Raw genomic sequence first — 22520 nt, 5'->3', positions numbered from 1 at the left:
AGCTCAGACCTCCCTGGCCAATGTGCCTGAGTTGTTTGGTCAGAGCTTCTGCAGTGTTTTCTTGGAAGTGCACTGGTGCTAACCCCAAATCCCACTGCTCACCCTCCCTACTCGCAAATCTACTCTGAAGCATTTGTGGGCAAAAGAGAAGGAAAATAAACCAAATCTATACGTAACAATAATAAGCTGCAATTGTTACTGTGTCTGACTTCTCTGACAGCAGTGAGATACCTTCTCAGAATGCCCTTTGCACTTCAGGACTGACACCGAGTTGAGAGCACGGCTCATGCTTTCTTGATTCAAGGATCTCATCTTTCTTCCAGGAGTGATTAATTGGACAGAAAACATTCCGCTTTAGCAGGTGGCAAAGGGTTAGACTGAAGTTTTATCAGAGCTGTTATAGTGCACGGCTGCACTACACAAAGATAATTGTCTCAGGATTGGCTGACAGCAAATGCTCCAGTTTTACGAAAGGTCATCACTGCCACCCCTCAGGCTACTAGTCACAGTGTAAGGAAGATAGAGATTCCCCTGCTCCTGTCCTCTGTTGCTATATCCAGAGGTACTGGTGGCATGTGCAGAATCAAGGCCACTAAAATGGTGACTGGAGTTTTAACCTGGGCCTTACCAGCCTTTTCTGGCACTAGAGGCACAGGAGCGAGCAGCAATAAGAGAGGCCCCTCTGCAGAGCAGCCTCACTCAGGGTGCAGAGAGTCTTCTTCTCTTACATGATAGGCTGTAAGCAGCATATAAGCATATGAGCTTAAGCATAAGCAACAGCAACCTGTTCCCCTCAACAGGAGCTGACCACCAGGAAGCGAAGAGCCTCATGCTCCCTCTCATCCTTCCCAGGGGCAGCACCCAGCTTCTATCCGTTAACATTCCCCTCTGTATTCAGAAACATGACATTTGGAGGGGTACTAATTGAAACACTGATTTCTCCAATTATTTTCTTCCTAGGAATAGACCTTTGAAAAACATCCCCTATCATCCAGCTTGTCCTAGCAACTTATAAAAAGAACAGTTATAGATAAAATAATTTCATAAAAAGAGAAAACAAATTCTTACAGGAACCTTTTATTTTTCCTAATGTTGTTTCCTTCTTACTCTCTCACACACCTTGGGATCAACCGCCTCTTCCTTTTACCTTTCATCCTCAGCTGATTCTTTGCCCTTCTGCATTAACTTTCTCCTTCAGAGGATGGGGACTAATAGCCAGCGTTCTCCAGAACAAAGTGGGCACAGAATATATATAAAATCTGCACTGCGTTATCATAGCAACGAGAATTTTAAAGTTATACAGTGTAATTCCAAAATAGTCAAAGTGATGGAAGAGAACCCATGTCTTACACGATTATGGCAATAGGGATGGCTGCATGGAGAATTATTCAGAATTGCCTAATTTTTACAGGCTTAATGAGTCACTCATGAATATGGTCTTGCACGATCATACTGTACTTTTTTTCAGCCCTGTGCACTTTGATTCTGCTCCCAACACATTGGTTGCTATGATAACGCCATGCAGTTTCCTGTCCACAAGGTACTTCTTGCCGCAATGTGGGGGATAATAAATATGGGATGGTGCATAAAGCCAGGTGAAATAAATCTGTCCCCTCTCTGCCAGCGCGTTGGAGAGATTGACACGTTATGCCAATCTGTTTTCTCATTCCTTCTATTTCTCCTCACTCTCTCCCTTTCTCTCACACTGTCTGTCTCTGTACCTGTTTTTTTTCCACACACTCTCTCTCTCTCTTGGCACTGACACTTTCATCTTCTCCCTTGGGGATTGGAGATGTCACTGCGGGAAGTGCTTGTCCGCCTCTCCGGCAGCAGCAGAGCCCTGTGGCTTTGACAAACCTCATTTAATTGGGAGGAAGCCAGGAGGGTTTGAAAGAACTGAAACATCCACGAAACTCCTTTTATCAGGCATAATTTAAACTCTGCATGGAAAAAACCCTATATGTATAAAGAAAAGTCAACTTCCCTCCTGCTGTGCGTGCTCCCCTCCTCCCCCCGCGGCACAGGCAGGCTCCTGCGAGATTCCATCTTTTCATTTTTCTAGAAGTGTCAAAGTAGATTTGTGCTCTGTGGCTGGGTGAACAGAAAAGGAATGCAGATGTCTCTCACTCATGCACATACACACAGAGAGCGCCTTCTGAAGGGCAGCGGTTTGGGAGAGATGCTAGCTTGCTGCTCCTTCACTTGGGATGTGTCACAGGAGCCAGAAATTAGGTTTTCAAATAGCTTGACAACACACTCCAAGAAGGCTTCTTAATTGCTCCTGTCTTAAAAAAAACACACCAAACTAACTAGTGTAGTGGGTGCCCAGGAGGCAACAGGGAATGTGAGTGCTCTCTGGCCTGTTGCCCAATAAGAGGGAGCTTTTCCTAGTGAGGACCAGAACCTGTAGCTTGAGAGACCGTGTATTTATTATCAGCTCAGGGCAGAAGAGGCAGACCTGTGTGTATGCATCTGTGTGCTTCAAAGACAGCAAGGGAAGAAGAAAATAAAGCAGGTATAACTGAGGGAGGACTGGTGCTACAGGGTATGAGGAACAGCTGTTGTCTCTGAACATCAAAAGGGAGCAGAAGGAGAGGACCAAGGGAATTGGGGCTAGCACATCATGCTGAGCAGCTGGGAAGTCAGGACATCAGGAGGGACCAGCATGTGAGTTACACTGAATACACAGTGTGAACGAGCCCAGGGGAAAGCTCTGGGCCCCTAGGGTTACAGAATGGGTGAGAAATGAGCTGTGAAATCATATACACCTCCTCCTTCTAAATGTACCAGGGCGGCAGCCCATCCATGTCCCCTTCTAGTATTAATGCAGTGGTCAAGTGGAAGCAAACAGAAAAAGAAGCTGACAAATTTGCAATGGGATGTAAACTTTGCAGCATACAGGAGTGGGGAGGGAGGGCAGGCAGATGTCCAGGTGAATGGCAGAGACTTTCAAAGTAACAAGAAACTCACAATAAATAGCATGTTAAGTATCTCTTAGTGAGATGAAACTGAGTTAACTTACCAGCAGGAACCTGATAGAGCTGAGGAGGCAGAGAGCTGACCAAATCATGAACAAGTGCACCTTGTGCAGAGATCTGACCTCGGGGGAAGGCTTTAAGCCTTCTGGAGGCCAAATCCTCCACTGCTGGCACCTTGCTCAGCCTAGGAAAACAGGACAAAAACAATAGGATAAGAAGTGAGCATAAGCCAGAAAGCTGGAACCAGAATTTGACCCAGCCCTTCTCCGATCCTGAGACAGATAGTAGAGTGACATAGGGGAGCAGGGACAAACCGACCCCAGCTATATAGTTTTCCACGACGTTTGCTTTTCTGTGTGAGTCCGGTTATATTGGAACATATGGATACAGGATTTCAGCACATACTCATGCTTTCAGAGGAATTTTGAAAATAAATGTTTATTTTGTGAAAGGAAAGTTGTAAGGAAAAGGGAAAATGCTGCTGAGCAGATTATATTTTACATGTCATAACTGGAATATCCGAGGTTGGTGTTATCAGTTTAGAGCAACAGTACAAGTGCACATAACAATCTGAATGGCCCAGTGAGCAGACCAGAGGTCAAAACCAAGAAAAAAATAAAGAAAATGCCATTTGCCCTCTTTCTTCCCTAGTACCAGCCATGCAGCTGGCTTTAAAATACATCGGGATTCATGGAGATGAATCTGTTTCTCAGGATGAATGCTTAAAATAGATGTAATACACACACCCTCTGTGCCCAGCAATACCAGTGCCAAGTGGGTGCTTTCTAGAGGAGCACACAGCTGGGGACAAGGAAGTGGAAGAGAAACAAACCAACAAGGAAACAAATAAAAATAGTCATTTAGTTTTACAGCTCTTACTTTGTTTGTTTGTTCTGATCATGTTTCAGCATCAGGAGGCCCATCAGAGCATGGCCTGTTTTGCTTCCTCCCTTGGCCCCCACTGATGCTTTCCCTCCAAGCAACATCAGGCACTGGGATCCCCCTGCCCCTGCACTCCCCCTCCCTACACAGGACATATGACATGCTGACATTTCTGTTCTAAGGATATAAAATATAAAACAAAAGGAAGGGGAAAAGCACAGAGAGATCCTGAGAAACAGATTTATAAAAGCTACCTGGCCTCACTGTGGTATGTAACTGCTGAATTCTTGCCTCCAGCAAAACAGTTCAAGCCCCTGCTGCCTTGGGGAGCAGGGACTGGACAGGGAGCCAAAGCATCCAGCCAGAGGCTGTTTGCTAGAGCTGCACATCAGTCTGCCCCTGCCATGGGGGGGAAACCCATGTCTGTTACTGGAAACCCTCTGCCCCTTCTGTCCTGCTGCTTCAGGCTCCCACATTAGGCAGCAACATGGTTCAGTGCTTCCCACCATGGCTCAAGGCTTCTTGGTGGTGGTTGAGCTCTGTGCAGAGCTCCCTTTTGATTTCTTAATTGGGCATGGAGAGTCACGGCTGATGGGTCTGTATGAAGCAGTTCTTTCCTTCTCAAGAGCTGAGCATGCCAAGGCAGTCGTTCGGTCATAGTGGTGTAAGTACTCTGTAATGCAGAGTTGGAGCTGGCCCACAGAGTTGCAGCCTAGAGCTCTGCTGCAGAGGAGAGCCTGTTGGTATGGGGCTGTAATGGGGCCTGTCAGGGGATTATGGCCAAAACCCAGAAGTGTAACACAGCAGACTTGCAAGGAATATAGTATTTCTTTGTTCAGGCTGAGAGAGGATTCATTCTTTTCCAGGACCTGTGTTATCAAGGTGTGTTTCTGAAGATGTGTGTGACAACGACAGGCATTTCAGCAACCTGTGCTTTGCTGAAAACTGCAGCATGTTTCTTCAGCCATTCAGAACAGTGTCTGGGAAACCCAGCTCTGCAGGCCAGTCCGCTTCCTTCCAAGCAGGGCTGGATCCCAAGCCGTGAGCTGAACAGATAATAAACAGCAGTGACAAAAAATGTGGTTAGACCCTCAAAGAATTTTTGATTCTTGACCTGTGCATGAACACAGTCCTGAGAACACAGTTCTGTCTAGTCTTTTCCTATGCATCTATAAAGGCTGTTTTATGCCTCTAAATTAGCATTGGAAAAGGATTTGATTTTATTGACTCTCTGAGCTAGGATAGGGTGCTTTGCCTGATCAGATATTTGTTTCACTGGTACATGTATACATTATGTATATATGTGCATGTATGTGTCCATATATAAGCTTGAAAAATATTCCCTCTTTTAGCACACTAGGGAGTGATTGGGTCGTGCTGATGTGCCTGATCAAACCGAGGTATGTAACCATGGCCTCAGTCTCATAGCTTTTGTCCTCAGAGGAGTGATTTTTTTCCCCTCCTAACTAACCATAAGATTATTTCATTGTCTTGTGAAAATGCCGTCCTAGCACATCTTCCTTACCACTGTTGAGCAACATCCCTACAATCTGTTTCCAGAAAAGAAAACTGGGGCAGTGCAAAGTCTGTCTTCAGTTCGGTCAAGAAGGCCTGTGAAAGTACGACCCTGTGGACTGAACTGTGCCCTGAAAAAAAGCTGCTCTTAATGTCATTGAATCACTGCTTATCTGAGAATAATCACTACTCCTCAGAGCATAATAAACCCACTATGTGCCCACCGCACCACGATCTTTCAAAATCAATTGTTTAACTGGCTTTAGATCTGCTTGTTACTACAGAGCCACCCAGCTCTTCCCGAGCTTGCCAAAGAGCTTGTTTCAAGTTAAATGATTGCATAAAGAAACAAATAAACCCAGAGGTGATTTTGACATTGCTGTTATAGGTAGCTTACCTGTCATAGATGACTTGGAGCCTCTGAGGTCTCCTGGAAGCAGCCAGTTCTAGAAAGTGTAATATGCAATCACAGGATTAAATGAAAATCAAGCCACAAACCATTCTTTGAGCCCTTTCGAAGAACTTGTGCTCAGAATTTCAAAGGGACCTATAGAATCTGTCATCTTAGTATTTATAAATATACATTATTCCTATAGGACTTGAGCACCAGCATTGATGTTTATAAGGCTGTTCCAGTTCTGTAACCCTTTCCTTTCATACATCTGTGAATATAGGCCTTGGGCCCCCTTCTGTTGCTGTGTGAGTCTTAGATTTGGCTTCAATAAAAGCAGTATCAGTCCCTATAGCCTTCTCATGAAGGAAGCAGAAAGAGGTTTGCAGGCCTGAATCCCCAGCAATTGTCTTGACTTACCAAGCAGCTGCTGAGCTTCCTTGTATTGCCCTGTGCACACATGGGGCTTTTCTGCACGGATCTGGCAAAAAGAGTGGGGACAGAGCAAAGACACTTGAGTCCCACTCTCTTGTCCACTGCTCTTGATGTCAATCCCTCACTAAGTTTGTTGTTTATTATGAAATGAACCTTTTTCATACAGGCTTTGTACTTACTGATTCAAACATCTCTACCAGATTGGAACTTTGTGGGGTTTGCAGTTTGGGGAAGGCTGTGTTGTTGTTGCCATTTTTCAAGGACACATTTCTAAACATTGTGGAAAATGTAGACAAATACATTCTTCAAATGTTTTCTTATAAAGCATGAGTTTACTCAGGCTTAGATATGCATGAATGGCTTAAGCCTGGAAGATTTCGCCTTAGAGATGAACAAAGACATTTTCTTGCATCAGAAAGGCTGTAATTTCTACCAGCAACATTTTCCTGAGTACCATTTCTGACAGTGCTCGAGCAGGAAGGGTGGTGTCAACCTCTCTTCCAGCCCAGCCCAGACAAGCATTCCCCATGGCAGCAAGACCACCAGAAGGCAAGCACCACTGGTTTGTTGCCAGTGGATTTGGTGCTTGGCTGGGGCTTATGCTGCACCGTTGGAGAGCATCTGCCCTCCCTTCCTGCCCAGAAGCATTCACCACATCATTCAGGGACAGAAGTTGCTGGCTGTGAGCAAAGCAGGGGTACCCTCTGCCTTCACCTGCATGGCCATTTCCAGAGTGCCAGGCTCAGGGGCTCAGTCACTCAGTGTCTGACTTGATGCGCAGTTTGTTAAAGTGCAAATGACTGAACTTCCAGCACTTAACCTTTCCAGCAGCAATCTTTCACCATTAAGGCAGGCAAGCAGGTTGTTAAACCTGTCTATCACAGGGTAACAGTTCACAATTGAAGTGTTCTCCTACACCCAAATACTAAGGTAATTGCTAAAGCAGTAAATGGAAATATAACCTGGGATGGGATTCATGAGTTTAGGTGCCAGAGCACTGAAATTATTGCAGTATCTAGAAGTTATATATTAGTATCTTGAATAGCCCCTTCCCAAATCAGTCACGAAGATTAACTCTGGCAGAACATTCATCTTGGATCACTAATAACATTTTCTCTGGATCCTCTTGCCTTCATTTTGCTCCCTTGACTGTAATAAAAGTGTAGAAATAAATCGTCCCTATTGAGTAGAGATGTGAAGTTTCCAGGCAGAATAGAAGAAAAACAATTAAAAAAATGGTTTGGAAAAGCATAAGATTTTTTTTGAATGAGGTAGAAATTTTTACCCCTTCGCAGAGCTGGCCAGAAACTTTTAGATGTTGTAACTTTCTGCCAGAAAATTCTGATTTGTGAGATGGAAACCTTCCATGACAATATATCAATTTCCTTTAATATTTAATAAAAATGTCAAGGTTGTACTTTAACTCTACTGAAATCCTTTAACATTAATGTTCTTTAATGAGTTTAACATAAAAGTTAAAAAGTGCACATTCAGTTGAGAACAGCAGGGCAAAACGTTTCAGTGATATCTAAGTGAAATGTCACTGGTTTTGTGGAGTGCATTTTCCAGATTAACATCACAAAGAGGAAATAGGATTTTCTTTACGTTACAAACAGGAACATCAGTTTGCTTACTGAAAACTGGGAGAAATACCTGAATTAGAGTCTTCACTGTCTCAAGCAAGCCTCTTGACTTAAATTTATCATTTATATAACAAGGAGATTAATAACTATCTACAAGGGGTAATGTAAGAGCCAGTGAGCCAACTACTGCTATCCCTGTCCAAACACATCTCTCAGTGGAGAATTCTGCTTGAGTGAGGACTGCCAAACTTGCCACTTTGAGTAGATAAAGCTTTGATTATAAATGGAGGACATTGGTAAGAAAACAGTATGTCTCTGCTCAAGGATTTAATGTAGTTAACTAATCCACTTTAAATCAGTTCAGATTAATCTCCTGACTGACCCCATATAGACAAACCCTTAGAGAACGCTGAGGCCCCTTCGTGTTGAACAGGGTAAGAACAGAGCAGTAAATATTTCCCTACTCTAAGATTAAGACCAATCTAAAATTGTAAACCAATATAAACAGCTACTCCTTAAAGGAGAGAGATGAAGAATATTTAGATATAATTCCAAAAAGTGGATGAACTACTGAATTATTTGTCTCACAGTGATGATGGGGTTGTGTAGGGCTGATTGATTGGCTTTTTTAACAATAAGAGTAGGTCTGAAAGGTAGCACTTGGCTTTGTTACCCTCTATCTCTATACAAGGCAGTGTGTGCTAATAAGGAAATACCTTCCTATATGAAAACCCAGGTGGAAGTGGCTAATGAACTGATAATGAGGCAAGCAAGCCAGAGGACAAAAGTTAAACTTTCCTAATTGATGAAGAGAGAGAAAGAGGATGCCAAGTGCTGCTGGATGAAGGCGCTGGGGATTGCAGGCTCACAGAGAAAATTTCTCTCATTAGTGAAATCTCTGTGGCTGCAGGACAGAAGCAGAGCTCTGTCTGTGTGGCAGACTGGAAACTGCAGCCTGTGCCCACTGCCAGACAGATAGGAAGTTTCCCTGCAGTCTAGCCAGCACATATATTGCACCCTGGTTACAGTGCTGTTCTTCCCTTTAGGATCAAAGCCACATGCAGGTTATTATGACAATAAAAATGTCATCGTTTTAGAATTCAGTTTCCAACCATCCCATTTGTTAAATGAAGCATCAGCATAAAAAGTGAGATAAAAAAAAGCACTCCGAGTGCAGACCTCATCTGCATTCTCAAAAATGGCATTTGAAGTTTGCTTTTCAGAGCCTGCTGCTCGTTGCCTCCATCTGCTGGTGACATTTTGGAAACGCAACAGATACTAGTCGGGAGCAGATGTTGATTCAGGAAAGCTTCTAAATCTCACTCAGCATAGCAAAGACTTGCAGATATGTGGAAAAAAACAGGCTTGATTTAACTCATTGCTGCATCTGATAAAGGCCAGTGTAAAACCTGTGGCTGCTAAATTATATAATACTACGTGGCACAGTAAACTTATTAGTCAGTCTGTGTGATAAATCAAGGAGTAAAGCTCACTCATAGTGAGTTCATCGTGTTATAAAGAAATACACAGTGTTTCCCACTCTGTGGAATCCAAATGTCAGAAAAAGGAGACAAAAACTAACTTGGTACATTGGGTGCTCCAATAGTCCCAGTTTGGCAAAAGTACTAGCTTAATGTCATGGGCTGTGATTCCTAATCCTTTCCTGCCCTTGACCCCTGCTGTCTAGATTCAAACTTGTAACCATTAATGGGGCTGGATCAAAACACTGGCCTTCTGGTGTCACCAATGGTGTTTAGAGGGGATTTAAACTCACTGCTTTTCAGTTCAGTGAAATGAACACAGCAGTAGATTAATGCAAGGATTTGAGCTCACACAGCATGAGAGCTTTCAAAAATAGTGTTAACAGAACTACAACTGCCTCTTTCAGGGGAAGCAAAATGAGGGGAACAGAACAAATGAACAAACACAGGGCAAAGCCTTGTCGTTATGGGCAGGGCTCCTGAGCATGGGGAGCCAGGACGAGGGCCAGCGAGTATGCTGAGGCATAGGGCAGAAGGTCTCCCAACCCTTCATGTTTTGCAGGAACTGGTTCTCAAGACAGGGCTGAGGTAAATCCATGCTTTCGGCCCCCATGGCTGCATGTAATTCCCTACCCCAAGTGTCTCCCCTGCAGGGAGGAAGCAAGATCACAGAGTGTTGGGCTGGCCATGGAAGAGCTGCTCACCCATCCTTCCTGTTCACCTGGAAACAGGCACAGGTTGAGACTTTGGCAAACTGTAGGCAATGGGCATGAGCCCCATTTCTAAACTCCGTTGTGCAAGAAGGCACAGGGACAATGGTCAAATAATCCCTTGCACATTTCACCCCTTGCCAGTTGCCCACAGATGGGGCAGGGGAATGGCTTTTCCTCCAGTTGCCTGGCATGTGCCTGGCTCACAGGTCCCACAGCGCATACTGTATCTCCTCTTCAGGCTCTGCAGCAGGATGTGCTCAAGCCCACAGGAGTGACAGGAAAACATCTAAAGGTTTCCAGCTTTCATTTCAAAGATTCCTACTAACCCACCTGGTCCAGGAACCCTTCCAGTTAACAACCTCAGTCTGGGACTGAGCCTACAGTGCTGAATCCAGTGGGAGTTTTGCCATCAACTTCAATGAGAATGGGATCACACCTCGGTGCTTTGTTTTGCCCATGTTCGTTCCTTGCCGCGGGCAGGAACCTGTTTGTTTGCTGCCTGTGCTCACTGGGAACATCAATAAGACTAGCTGAAAGCATTCAAGCCATCAGACTGGGGAAGGCTCCAAAGTTTGTTTGCTTATCTGAACCATCCCAGGCACTCAGATTCCCACAGCTGGGCTGGAAACAATCTCAAGAGAGGTTTTCTCAGGCAGACTCCACAGCTTCCACAAGGGCTGAGCGTATCCTGGAGCAGGAAACAGTACTTGTGCTTCAGGGAGGAGAGGGGAAGTGCACAGGAGCATGTGAATACCAAATAGCTTTAAACAAAGAGACTTATTTGCCTTCTTAACAACAGCCCCATCAAAAACCGACTTGATCTTGGTCATGACTAAACCAACCTTATATGACTAACCTTCTTCTGTCCAGACTGATTTATATAATCCAGGTGTGAACCAAGTGCTTGGTTCCAGTATGTGGCTGGAGCAGCTTGGAGTCCCTTAGGCAGGCTCTGAGGAGGGAAAAGGGATGTTGCTTCTCCAGCTGGAACACCTACTGCCCAAAATACTGGCTCAGCATCCCTCTCCCATGTGTTTTCTAGCATGCTGGGATGTTCCTACAGGATGGCGTCCTCTGACTCCTGCATTTCTGTCTGATCCAGCCACAAAAAGGCACCAGCATCAAAGTTTACAGGTCAGCATGGGTCAGTTCTGCCCTGCTGGAGTCCATTAGGGAAACTCTCTATCAAGCCTGAAAGCCATGCCAAGGGCAAGGTCCTACACATGGGTCGGAGCAATCCCAGGCATAGCCACAGGTTGGGCAGAGAAGAGATTCAGAGCAGCCCTGTGGAAAAGGACTTGAAGGTGTTGGTCGATGAGAAAATGAACATGAGCCAGCTTCAGTGTGCACTCACAGCCCAGAAAGCCAACCGTATCATGGGCTGCATCAAAAGGAGCATGACCAGCAGGTCGAAGGAGGTAAACTCTGCTCTTGTGAGACCTCACTTGGAGTATTGTGTGCAGTTCTGGTGTCCTCAGCATAAAAAGGACATGGAACTGTTGGAACAAGTTCAGAGAAGGGCCACGAGGATGATCAGGGGACTGGAGCACCTCCCATATGAAGACAGGCTGAGAAAGTTGGGGCTGTTCAGCCTGGAGAAGAGAAGGCTGCGTGGAGACCTCATAGCAGCCTTCCGGTATCTGAAGGGGGCCTACAGGGATGCTGGTGAGGGACTATTCATTAGGGACTGTAGTGATAGGACAAGGGGTAACGGGCTGAAACTTAAACAGGGGATGTTTAGATTGGATATAAAGAAGAAATTCTTCACTGTGAGGGTGGTGAGGCACTGGAATGGGTTGCCCAAGGAGGTTGTGAATGCTCCATCCTTGGCAGTGTTCAAGGCCAGTTTGGAGAGAGCCTTGGGTGACGTGGTTTAGTGCAAGGTGCCCCTGCCCATGGCAGGTGGGTTGGAACTTGATGATCTTAAAGTCCTTTCCAACCCTAACTATTCTATGATTCTAACTCAGATTTGAAAAATGCTTAAGATGACTAGACTTGTCTTTACTGGAGTTGTTTCCATGCTGCCTAGGTGCCTGTCCTCTCCCTCCCAGTCCTTCCATGGGCACCCTCCACAGCAGCAGCCAGCACTGCTATTCAGACAAAATAGAGCTCAGCAGGAGTCACCATTCAGGGCAGTTCTGGACACTTACACATTCTCTGTTGTCTATATTAGTTTCTTCACTTATGTAGCCATAGTGCTTTCACTTTTAGGTTGTCCCTCTATATAGCACTGGGATACCTAATCATCATCACCGAGTTTTTAGCTTATTATGAGCAGATGATTGTCACAGCAAAAAATTATTTGTGATAAAATTATTTGTGATCATTTTGTCCCACACATGAGCAATTCTTCCCTCCCAGACTGACCTTCCCAACTTGTAGACTATACCCAGCCAAGCCTCCAACAACTTAGAGGAGAAAGTGCTTCCTCCAGCTGTCTGCTCTGTGCTTGCTCCCTACCCAAATTAAACTTGCTGTGGACAGCGACACATTCCCATTTCACGCTGGTTTGATTAATGTGTCTCAGCTAATTGTGTGAAGGATTCCACTCCTTTCGACTGTGAGACCAGGTTATTGTTCAGCCAATCGTGGCTACCATGTGAAAATGGGGGCTGTTCAGTGTTCATGCACCAGAATCAAAGGAGGGGCATCTTCGACTGGGTCACAGAGCAACACCCACTTCTTTGAAAAGATGTTACTATGCTCTACTAAACCTGTAAACCTCTTGCTCAAAGCACGTCTTCTCCCTCCTCCTCTCCCCCTCCTCCTCCCCCCACCCCCATCCAGATAGACAGGCTCCCCCTGCCACTCTCTTAGGGTGTGAGTGAGAGAGAATGGCTAGATTGTAGATGGGTGGATTTTACATTCTAGGGTTTTTAATATTTCACTTTTATATTTCTCTTGCAGAATAATCCTGCTGAGAGACTGAGAATCAGTGCTCATCATTTCCCCCTCACTGACACGTGAATATATTTTCCCAAGAGAATACATTAAACAAAAAGAGAAAGAGAAAGGGAGAGAGAGAGAGAGAGAGGGAGAGGACAGAGAAGGGGAGAGAGCTGGCTTTTCAAAGCATACTTCTCAACCTGCCCACATCAAAATAAGAGACAACTGGCCCTTTGAAGTCCAGGACACAGACTTCTCTACCAGCCCATGTGGAAATAAAAGAAGCCAGCTTTATAAATCACACAGATTTCTTACCTTGGCCACATCAAAATCAGGGACAGTGACCTTTAAAAGTGAGGTTTAAAGGTCCCCAAACCAATCTACATAAAAATAAGGAGAGTTCAGATAACCTGTATCTCCAGGTACCTATTAGTTTTCTCAGTCTACACCAGGAGACACTGGTCCTTTGCACTGAGGAGAATATCGACATTGTCAGCATTTGCAGCAATGTCTTCCATCAGCCTAAGATACACCCAGCACTCAGTGAGGCAACTTTGCCGCACATGTACCTTTGCTTGTATACTAGGCCAACCCCAATATTGTTGTGGGTCCTACAACACCACTATCATAAATCAGCTCAAGGGATTTAGTAACGCTGAAGCACAGGATTTTTCCTAATGAGAATTACTGACCAAAAAAATGAGTGGCTAGTGAGTGTCTCAGAGATAAAGTTGGCATTCTTGTGAGTTAAATCCTACCTGGGTTATAGTTGGGGACCTTGGAAAGTTTTTTCCAGGTGTCTTCAGTCAGGACCCCCAATACCTATGCAAAAGGAGAAAGAGAGTGAGAAGAGCAATAACTATTTGCCAGTACTCTGCTTTTGTGTGGAGCTGGAGAAATCAGTTTCAATGGAGAGAGACTCTCCTTTTCTGTAAGTCCGGCATGGATTCAGTGTCCTGCACATAAAGGACATGGACATTTTAGCACTTGATTTTGTAGCAGAAAAGGCCCTGCTGAGACGGAATGTTATTGCTGATGTAAACATCAATGAAGGTATACACATCTTCACTGCCAGGTTACTCCTGCATGTGTTTGCCAACCCATGGGTGGCTGAAGGTGTCCTCCTGCACCAGAGCTGCACCTGGGAATTATTCAGCCCGCTTGCACTGGCAGCAGCTAATATGCTCAGCAGCAGCACAGGCTGTGAGCTGATGGAAAAACCTCTGCCATTCTGAGGTGAAAAAAGAGGTGGCATGCAGGTCTACAGCAGGGGTACAAAGCAGTCCAGTGTCTCATCCTGAAGTGTCCAGAGCTTCTCCAGTGTGTTTGGCCTTTACTGTGAATTGTGGACTTCAGAAGTAGGTCCTCATGGAGCAAAGTCTGGGCCAATAAAGCCTCCTTCAACCTTATTTTAGTTGCTGGAATGTGTGAGATCAAGCATATCTGAATTTCTGTGATGACTGCAGTTGTGGATGTTTAGTGTTATTATTACTACTTACCGCATGCAAAGTGTGTTGTGCCTATTGATATGGATGAGTTGTGCTAAAGTGGTAAAGCCACATATTTCAGAAGAGTTCACAGAATGTGATATGGTATTATAAATCAGTTCTGCTCACTCCAAGCATTCAAAGCCTATCATTCAGACAACCAACAATATTATCAGATTTCCTTAAAAAACAGTGGAATTGCAACATGAAAAATGTCAGGGGTTTTTATTTGGTTTCTCTTCTCCAGCATTAGATTTGTCTCACATTAGTTACACTTTGCATATGATAGACAGTTCCTTTTCCTTAAAATGAAAGCTGAGATATATGATATTGGCCTCACAGAAATTTGTGATAAGATTGCAAGAAAACAGGCATCATTAAAGAAGGAAGAAATATAAAGCCTGGTTGTTGCAGTTGTTATGCATTTGGTAGGTGATTGCTTTTCTCACTCACACTTGGGAAACAGCTGTGAGGACAATTACAGCTACCTGGAGAAGACAGCCACAAGCAGGGACTTTATCTCACAGCTGGCACAGATTAGCATGGTGGTCTGTGGGGTTCAGCCATGTGAGGATATTGGAAGGTGGCTTGCACTGGGTAATTTGACAGGTGTATTCTTGATTGGTGTGTGCATCATGTAAGTAGGGCAGTTCTGTGCAGAGCAAACTTTTGAGTGTGCACAGAAAAGAGAGAGTTAGAATTTCATCCTGACTCCAGAATTTGCTCTTTTGCTATCCTGGTATGTTTCCGAGAAGCCACAGCAAAACCTCTAAAATATTCTGCATTGAAAATCCAGGTGTGTGTTCTGAAGTTCTATCCCTGCATACATCCAGGTCCTTGTTTTTCACGGTTTCTTCTGAGCTGTCAGGCATCAGTCTTAAAGGCATCAGAGGGAGCTGGGGAAGCTCACAACATAGTGAAATCATACTGTCCAGCATCAGTTCAGCACTCTGCCTCTCTCTCTTAGTGAAGAATTTAACAGTTATTCATGCATCTTGTACTTTATGTATCAAGTTTTCAACAGACACTTAAATTTTGCTGAACTGAGGTATGAAACCATTCAGAGCACCAATCAGTGAGTGATATATGAATATGTATTTGTATTTTCCAAATCTTTTCTTTACAAAAGATGCTATTCTAACCCATGAATTTGAATCTGTTTTTTAATTTCCAAGATAATGGGGCAGGTGATTTTTTTTCCTTTTCTCTTTTCCCCCTAGACCTTTAGTGAGAATCCTTGCCAAATCAGACTATGAGTTATATTTATTTAATTGAAATTAATTATACTCTAGGGATGGTTTTATCTGTTGTGTATCTACCCTAAATCTAACTGTTAACTCTCTGGTCCATGCCATTAGACTAAGCAAAACGGTTCCTCTGTACTTGCTAGTCTGCCATGCTCCTCCATGCATGCACTCTTTACTAGAGTGAAAGGTCTTGGTGCAGCTCAGTTGAGTCCACTTTGGAAGAGGCAGAGTTGCAGCCAGGGTTGTATTTACAATGCCTGTATTTCAGCAAGCACTTTAAATTGGCGTAAATCATTGTTCTCTCTTTACCCTCTAACTGCTTGTTTCTCTTGTGATGAACCACCTTCACTTCAGGAATCAACCTACCTGAGTTTGCTCACTTTTGTTGGGAAGTTATAGTTTATGTTTTCTGTAAAGAAGCCTTGTAGCCATTCATTTGTCGCTTGTCACATGTTTGGTTGAGCCACAGAAGCATGCTGCTGGTATGCCGCACACAGCCTAATCCAGCCCACATGAGGTCCTCAGCACAATGTTAATCAATAAGATGGGGGTCTGGAATGCAAAACCTATGCCTGATCTCTTGAAATATGAATGATGGATCTTAAGTTTGTCAGGTTTGTTTACTCTCCATGCCATGAAAGAACTGGAGACTGCAGTTTGTATCCCCTCAGGCCATACTTCCATAACTAGCACTGCAGGCCTCAGTAGCTCCTTCCTCTTTGTCCCCTTCCCATTTACCTCTGCTCCTGTGTCATCCCTTCATGAGTACTACTGCTTAGGCAGCCAGATAAATGAACTGTATACATAAACTGTTCTTGTTTAGAGTAACCCAGGGAGAAAACCAAGTTACAGGTTCCCCAGTTCATGTAGCCCCCACTGTGAGAGGTGATACAGGAGCAGGAATGAGCAGCCATGGATAGAGAGGGGGGATGAAGACTGCTTAAGCTGGCACTTGCTTTTAGAAGAAATATTGGTGAAATTGCAGTTAGTCAGTCCTGATGATTCAACTGAACAAACACAATTCATGGAATGGGGATTTTCCAGCCGTATATCTACAGTGTCTGAACCACCAGTCCTACATGGGGATAAGCATGCTGGTGATACAGACTCATGCACACAAGTGCAGACAGTCTAAATCAGTGCAGGGTGCCTCCATTATTAGTACATGAAAGGAACTGACTATTAGAAAACAGTAGGAATCCCCATTCTGAACCTCAGACTCGGCAAAATATCTCAAGTTAGGCATAGAAAGCCTCTAAGGAGCTTTGAAATCTTGGCCTAACACAGAGCCTCATTCCAGGCTGTATAATAACAGAAAACCTTCTGTGAATGGCACTAATTATTTCATGGCTCTTAAAGCTTCCTCATGATTTTTAAATAAGTTTGGGTTTTTTGCCTTCTATAGCACAAATCCTATTAATCACGGTATTAGTTATAATACCAGAGAAATGATGATAGGGCTATAACCCTCCAACTGCAAAACCACAGGAAATGTATCCAGAGATTTCAGAGCTGTAAGTGGAAGGATACCCTTCATTCACACTCTGGGAAACTCAGACCTGCCCTGGCTTTGAACTCTATTAATTGGCCATGTATAGATTTTTCCCCCTGCCCCCCAGTAATTCTGGGTTTTTTCTCTACAAAAGAGAAATTCAGCATTTATTTAAATGGACTGAACACAAGTCTAAGAACTGGTCCCACCTGTCTGACGTTTTATCACATTCTAGCTGAAAGCAGAGAGGAAAACCAGGCAGGAGTGTTTCTGGGTGAAGGGATTAAGAAGGAAAAGTCTGACTTACACAGACTTGAGGCTATAAAGTCCTTTCTCAAGTTTTCTGTTTTCTTTGAAAACCCATGTTTGGGAAACACTCTGTGCAGAAAAATAACTCCTTAGGAGGACATGTGAAAGGGCAGACACCTACAGCAAAACCCAATAGGAATGTATAGGTTGAACTTCCTGTTAAGTCAGTAACAGGGTCAGCAATGAAGGAACATACAGAATCCACTAGTGCTCATAACTGCCACAATTCTATCAAACTGCACTAAGGACATGGCTCTGTGTTTCAGTTTCCCCAGCAGAAAAAAGGGCTTAAGAGGCTCCTGAATCTGTCTGCTCTCACTCACTACTGCCTTTATAAAGTAATTTCACACTTTCCATTATGCCAAAGCAGTCTCTCGGGCTGCACCATAAACTGGATGATACAAAATGTTCCAAGTTAAGGATTTCTGAAAAACCTCAGGGTTTTGCCATTTTCAAGGTAGTTTAAGAGCAGTATTAGAGCTCTTTTGTGAGAATATGGTGTGCTGTATCCTACAGTAAGTAATGGACTTAACAAGAAGGAATAGGATCTGCAGTACGTGCACACCTTTTATGCCTTCTTCAATTTGATGTCACTTTAATTGGCTTTAAATTTTTGATGAGATGACAAACATCAAAGGAAAGTCATTTGATTTACTCCCGTGTCTGTGAGAAAGTTGCCAAATAGAAAATGGGTTACAAAGTCTGCTATGAACTTGGCAGATTGGACCAAATTATTTCTGCTATTCACGGGACCGATCTGAAGACTTCAAAATTAAGTAGGGAGCTGGAGCAGCAGATTCTTTTTCTCTCCCATCTCAGGGTATATTTTACTCACCTTCCAGATCTTCAGCAGCTGTTCATAAGTACTAGAAGTTCCTGCAAATATTGGCTGGCCCCGGATCATTTCAACAAATATACAGCCTGCACTCCTGCAAGAAAAACAAGGTATTAGCTCATTCACATGCATGACATACATTGTATGATTGTTGGGATGGGCAGGGGAGAGATGAAGATAGGCAGTTGTTGGGATGGAAATTTAGAAATCCTGATTTGTAAATGCAGAAATCCTGATAGAAACTGTAAACCTTATACATATTGCAGCTCAAGTCTGAAAGGTGCCCGTCTGATGTATAGCTATTGTATACCCACCTCCTGTCATCTAGTGAGAGTGTGTGAGTGTGTGTGTGTGTGTGAAGCAAGGCAGGATGCGGAGTGTCTGTCTTTACATAAATACAGGCTTCAGTGAAGACTGATACACCTGTACAGTATGGTGACTGGCAAGATGTAGCGTTATTGAAAACCCTACCAACTGTGGGAAGTCAGGAAGGTTTCCTTTGGGAAGGAACATCTTATACCTCCCTCAACACTGTTCTAAGAACTTGCAACTGGCTTCTGCTCAAGTTGTATGTAGTATTGTTAACCTCATCCAAGTCCTACAGATTGAAACACTTGAATTCAAAAGCTGACAAGTCAAATATGGAGCAGACCAGAGGTATGTCACATTCACATCCCTCCAGGATTATAGAAAACAATAAAGCAGTCAAAGTTCCATACAAGTCTGTTGCCATCTCCTTTTTCTTGTCAGCACAATCCACTAACTTACACACACACACCTCGTTCATCAGCAAGACAAGACATGTGATATCCTTGGAAAATAAACCCACTAAACACTGGTTTTGTTTTTTTGGTGTTTTTTTGGTTTTGTTTGTTTTTTTTTTTCCCAGGACCAAACAATTTGTTTCTGGTCTCTTTTAATTTATCCTGTTACAAACCCATCCAAAAAGATGGCTGTGGCAGAAGTCTGTGGAATACTAGATTGTTTACATGAGAAAAAGCTGCAAAATCAGAGTGATAACAGTAGGAAAGATAAACAGGGAAGTATTGCACACTTTATGGGCTTGAAGAACACATTAGAAGCATAAAGAACCCAGAGGCACTACCCACTAGAATGGTTTTTCCTTCAGGAGAATTAGCTTTTCACTGGAAAACTGAAGGCAAGATTTCATTGCATAAAGAACTTGGTGACAACAGCAAGTTAAAGTATTCTTAAGTTTCATGCCATCCCCTACTCTGCACTTGTGCTAGAGCAAACAAGCCAGCTTAAAAAAAACACTAAACCCTGCAAAAAATGCTTAATTATATTAAGGTGAACTAGTCCTATTGGCAATAATAATGAGGTAGTTGTGGTCAGGGTAGACTTACCTTTTGCAAGTATTTAAATATCTTATTGTATGGTGTAAAACTCTGCTCATTTACCTTTTCATCTTTTTTTCCCAAATTTTTCTATGTATCCCATCTTTTCACTACATCCCATCTCAAATTTCCAGGTTTCAGTATTAATCTTCTTTGGTTATAGCAAATTTGGGTCCTTTAAGCTCAAATATTGAAAACCCAGCTTTGACTAACAGGCTCTGAAAGTATTCTTTTCACTTGCTAAGCAACAACTGGTAATCTCTTCTTGTCATCTGTATGGCTGTGTTACCCCTTGCACCTTGTTTTTGTACTACTGTAGATGCTTTTCCTACCTGGTTGTGGTCACTTGAGAGCCTGACATGTGACTCATCTGCCATATTTTAGCCATGCTTGTGCATCAGGTGATGCCAAGCCTGTTTGCAGATCCATATCTAATGCTGTTTTCACAAACATCTCTGCTGCACTTTGCCTTGGTTTCCTATATCCTAACCTCCTAACCTTGGGTCCTGTGAGCTTGGCTGCTTGCTTGTCTAATGCTTTTTCAGAATGTAGGCACCATGGAACTTAACCCACAGCTTTTGCAATATAGGTTTTTTTTGTGTTTCATAGCACTACACAGATCACTAGATATTATTCTGCAGCCCACAGATTGATTCTACTGAGACCAGTGTCATACCAACCCTCTGGGCTTTTTTCACAGCTGATGTATGTGCCCAAATCACTCACCCTATTTTGCAACTACAGGGCTGCTGTAATCCACTGATTCTATTGCACAAGTTTAATTGCATGTGGTCAAAGCAATTTAGGTAGTCTTGATTTGTAGAAGAGAATCAGCTTTGTGTTTTTGGAGCAAATGACCCTGATGTTTCCCACAGTTTGGGTTCTGATATCCTAGCTAGAAATAGCATTAGATTGGCAACAGCAGAAGCCTTATTTTCCTAGATCTAGCTAGCATTTGCTAAGAATTACCCACGAGCAGAGTCCAAAAATTCAAATCTAATGAAACAGTCTTTTCACTAATAGGCAAGCTGTGAGTTTGAGGAGAACAACTTGTGGGCTGTTACGAGTGCACCTTCTAGTAGAACTCTCTGTTGTATTCCTGGTTTATTCTCGTTATCTCTGGAAGCCTTTAAACCTCAGTGTCTCTAATAAAGACAAAACTATCAGAACAACCACAACTGCTGGAAAGGCTTCTTGTTTCCTTTAGCGAGACTCAGCTGATCAGCTGCCTTTAATGCCTGCTGGGTGCTGCATTGATTCATCAGTGGCAATTATCACTGTTTCTCTCTTTGTTTTCAGATGAAATACACTTTTCTTTATAAAAGCCAGAAGTAGCTGGAACAACTGATGTGTGGGCATCTCGCCCTTTCCCTGGGCATTTTTGTCTATCTGTTGAAGTACGACTTTGGAAACTAGTGCTAGTCATCATATTAACCTTTCAGTAGAGGCTTCAACTTTTCTTCAGAGATACAGGATTTACAGTTACTGCTCTGACAGCATTATGAGGATCCTGCTGTTAATGAGGATAATTCAGAAACATTTACTTTTAAATATTTCTAAAGATTTAGATCTAGTGTTTTGGGTTTTGCCCTTTTCCTTCTTTCCCCTCTGATACTAATCTCTGAGGTACTCTTATCCCTTCCAGTCTGTAAGTTTCTCAAATGTCTCAGTCCCATATAGCTGCCTTGGGAAGGGCTAAGGCAGAGGGAGGGGTCTTTTGGGAAGAGGCCTAGACCTGATGTTTCAGCATGTGCCAGATACACACATGAACCAAGACAGTGACTGCTAAAGCAATAGGAAAAGTATAACTGGTTATAGGAACAGTTAGTGAGTAAAACCAGAGCTGGTTCAGACAGCACAATTGCATCTGCCTGCAGTCCCTGAGGCGGGTTTGAACACTGCACATACTCCTCAGTCTGCAATGCAGCAGGATTAAGATATCTCTGCAGTATCGCAAAGTTCCCTCTCCACAGTTTTGCTGGCACTGGGGGATTGCAATTACATATTTAACCAGAAATCCTTTCTCGTGTTCCTCACCAAGCATGGTCTGTACAGTGAAGTCCGTAGCCTCTATCTCCCAGGTTGGATTAGAGGGACAATGTGAACCAGGTGGGGTGAAAGGCTGTAATGGGCTTGCAGACCCACATTAAATGACTCAGCAGGAACTTCTATTCAACGTGAATCTACCTGGGAAGATTCCTATGATTATTGGTTTTGTTTTGTTTTTTTTAATGGAAGATCATACAAGGAAAGCCTGACTGAAAAGATGACACGACTTAAGGCTCTCATGATGTTAGCAGCTACCAGTGCAGTATGTGCATAAAACACTTGGTGTTATAAAAAAACAGAGAAATCTTTCTGATATGCAGTGTAATCTCCCTGAAACATTATGAAATGTTAGTCTCCCTGAAATCCCTTAATTGAATCTTCCGAAGTCCCAAAGAGATAGGGAGAAAGAGAGTGAAAAAAGATATAGAGAGATTAAAGCAGCTTTTCTAGTTAGGCCAAGAGCGAGTGAGTCTCCTTCTATATCTCTTTCTTCATCTATTCAAGGCCTCATTCACTTCCCATGTGCCTCCCACTGACAGTATTGCTGCTCAAGCACACTAGGCATGAATTGCCATAATATTTTATTTTGTTATAATTCGTTTCTTTAAACCATGGCCTTAACACCCACTGTCTCGTGCTGTTACCAAGAGCATTCTGATCTGCCTTCATGTAAATTGCAGCATCCAAAAGACATAGGGCTTTTTTTTTCCTTTCTTCCCAATAGACAAGTAACATCTGTGTGAATTCACATTATTTCCTAATAGACAAAAATTGAACTTAAATGCAGTGTACATCAAGATAATAAATGACTCTCATTAGAGGAAGTTACTGAATAGAGCTCACTGAAGTACTCTCTATTCTCTCAGCGTGAGATCTTTC

At 43.3% G+C, this 22520-nt stretch overlaps 1 protein-coding gene across 1 annotated transcript in view; it reads right to left on the bottom strand.

Annotated features, from left to right (window-relative positions):
- Window positions 1-22520, bottom strand: part of CDK15 (cyclin dependent kinase 15) — a 37343-nt gene that overhangs the window by 2350 nt on the left and 12473 nt on the right. Inside the window, 4 exon segments of the mRNA XM_034065760.1 lie at window positions 3023-3162; window positions 5773-5821; window positions 13623-13686; window positions 18235-18328. Coding sequence (XP_033921651.1) covers window positions 3023-3162; window positions 5773-5821; window positions 13623-13686; window positions 18235-18328 — 347 coding nt within the window.

This window comes from Melopsittacus undulatus, chromosome 8 (genome assembly GCF_012275295.1).
Source record: "Melopsittacus undulatus isolate bMelUnd1 chromosome 8, bMelUnd1.mat.Z, whole genome shotgun sequence".
In the NCBI taxonomy this organism is placed as follows: domain Eukaryota; kingdom Metazoa; phylum Chordata; class Aves; order Psittaciformes; family Psittaculidae; genus Melopsittacus; species Melopsittacus undulatus.
Note: the sequence above shows the minus strand (reverse complement) of the source record. Positions and strands in the feature narration are given on the sequence as shown.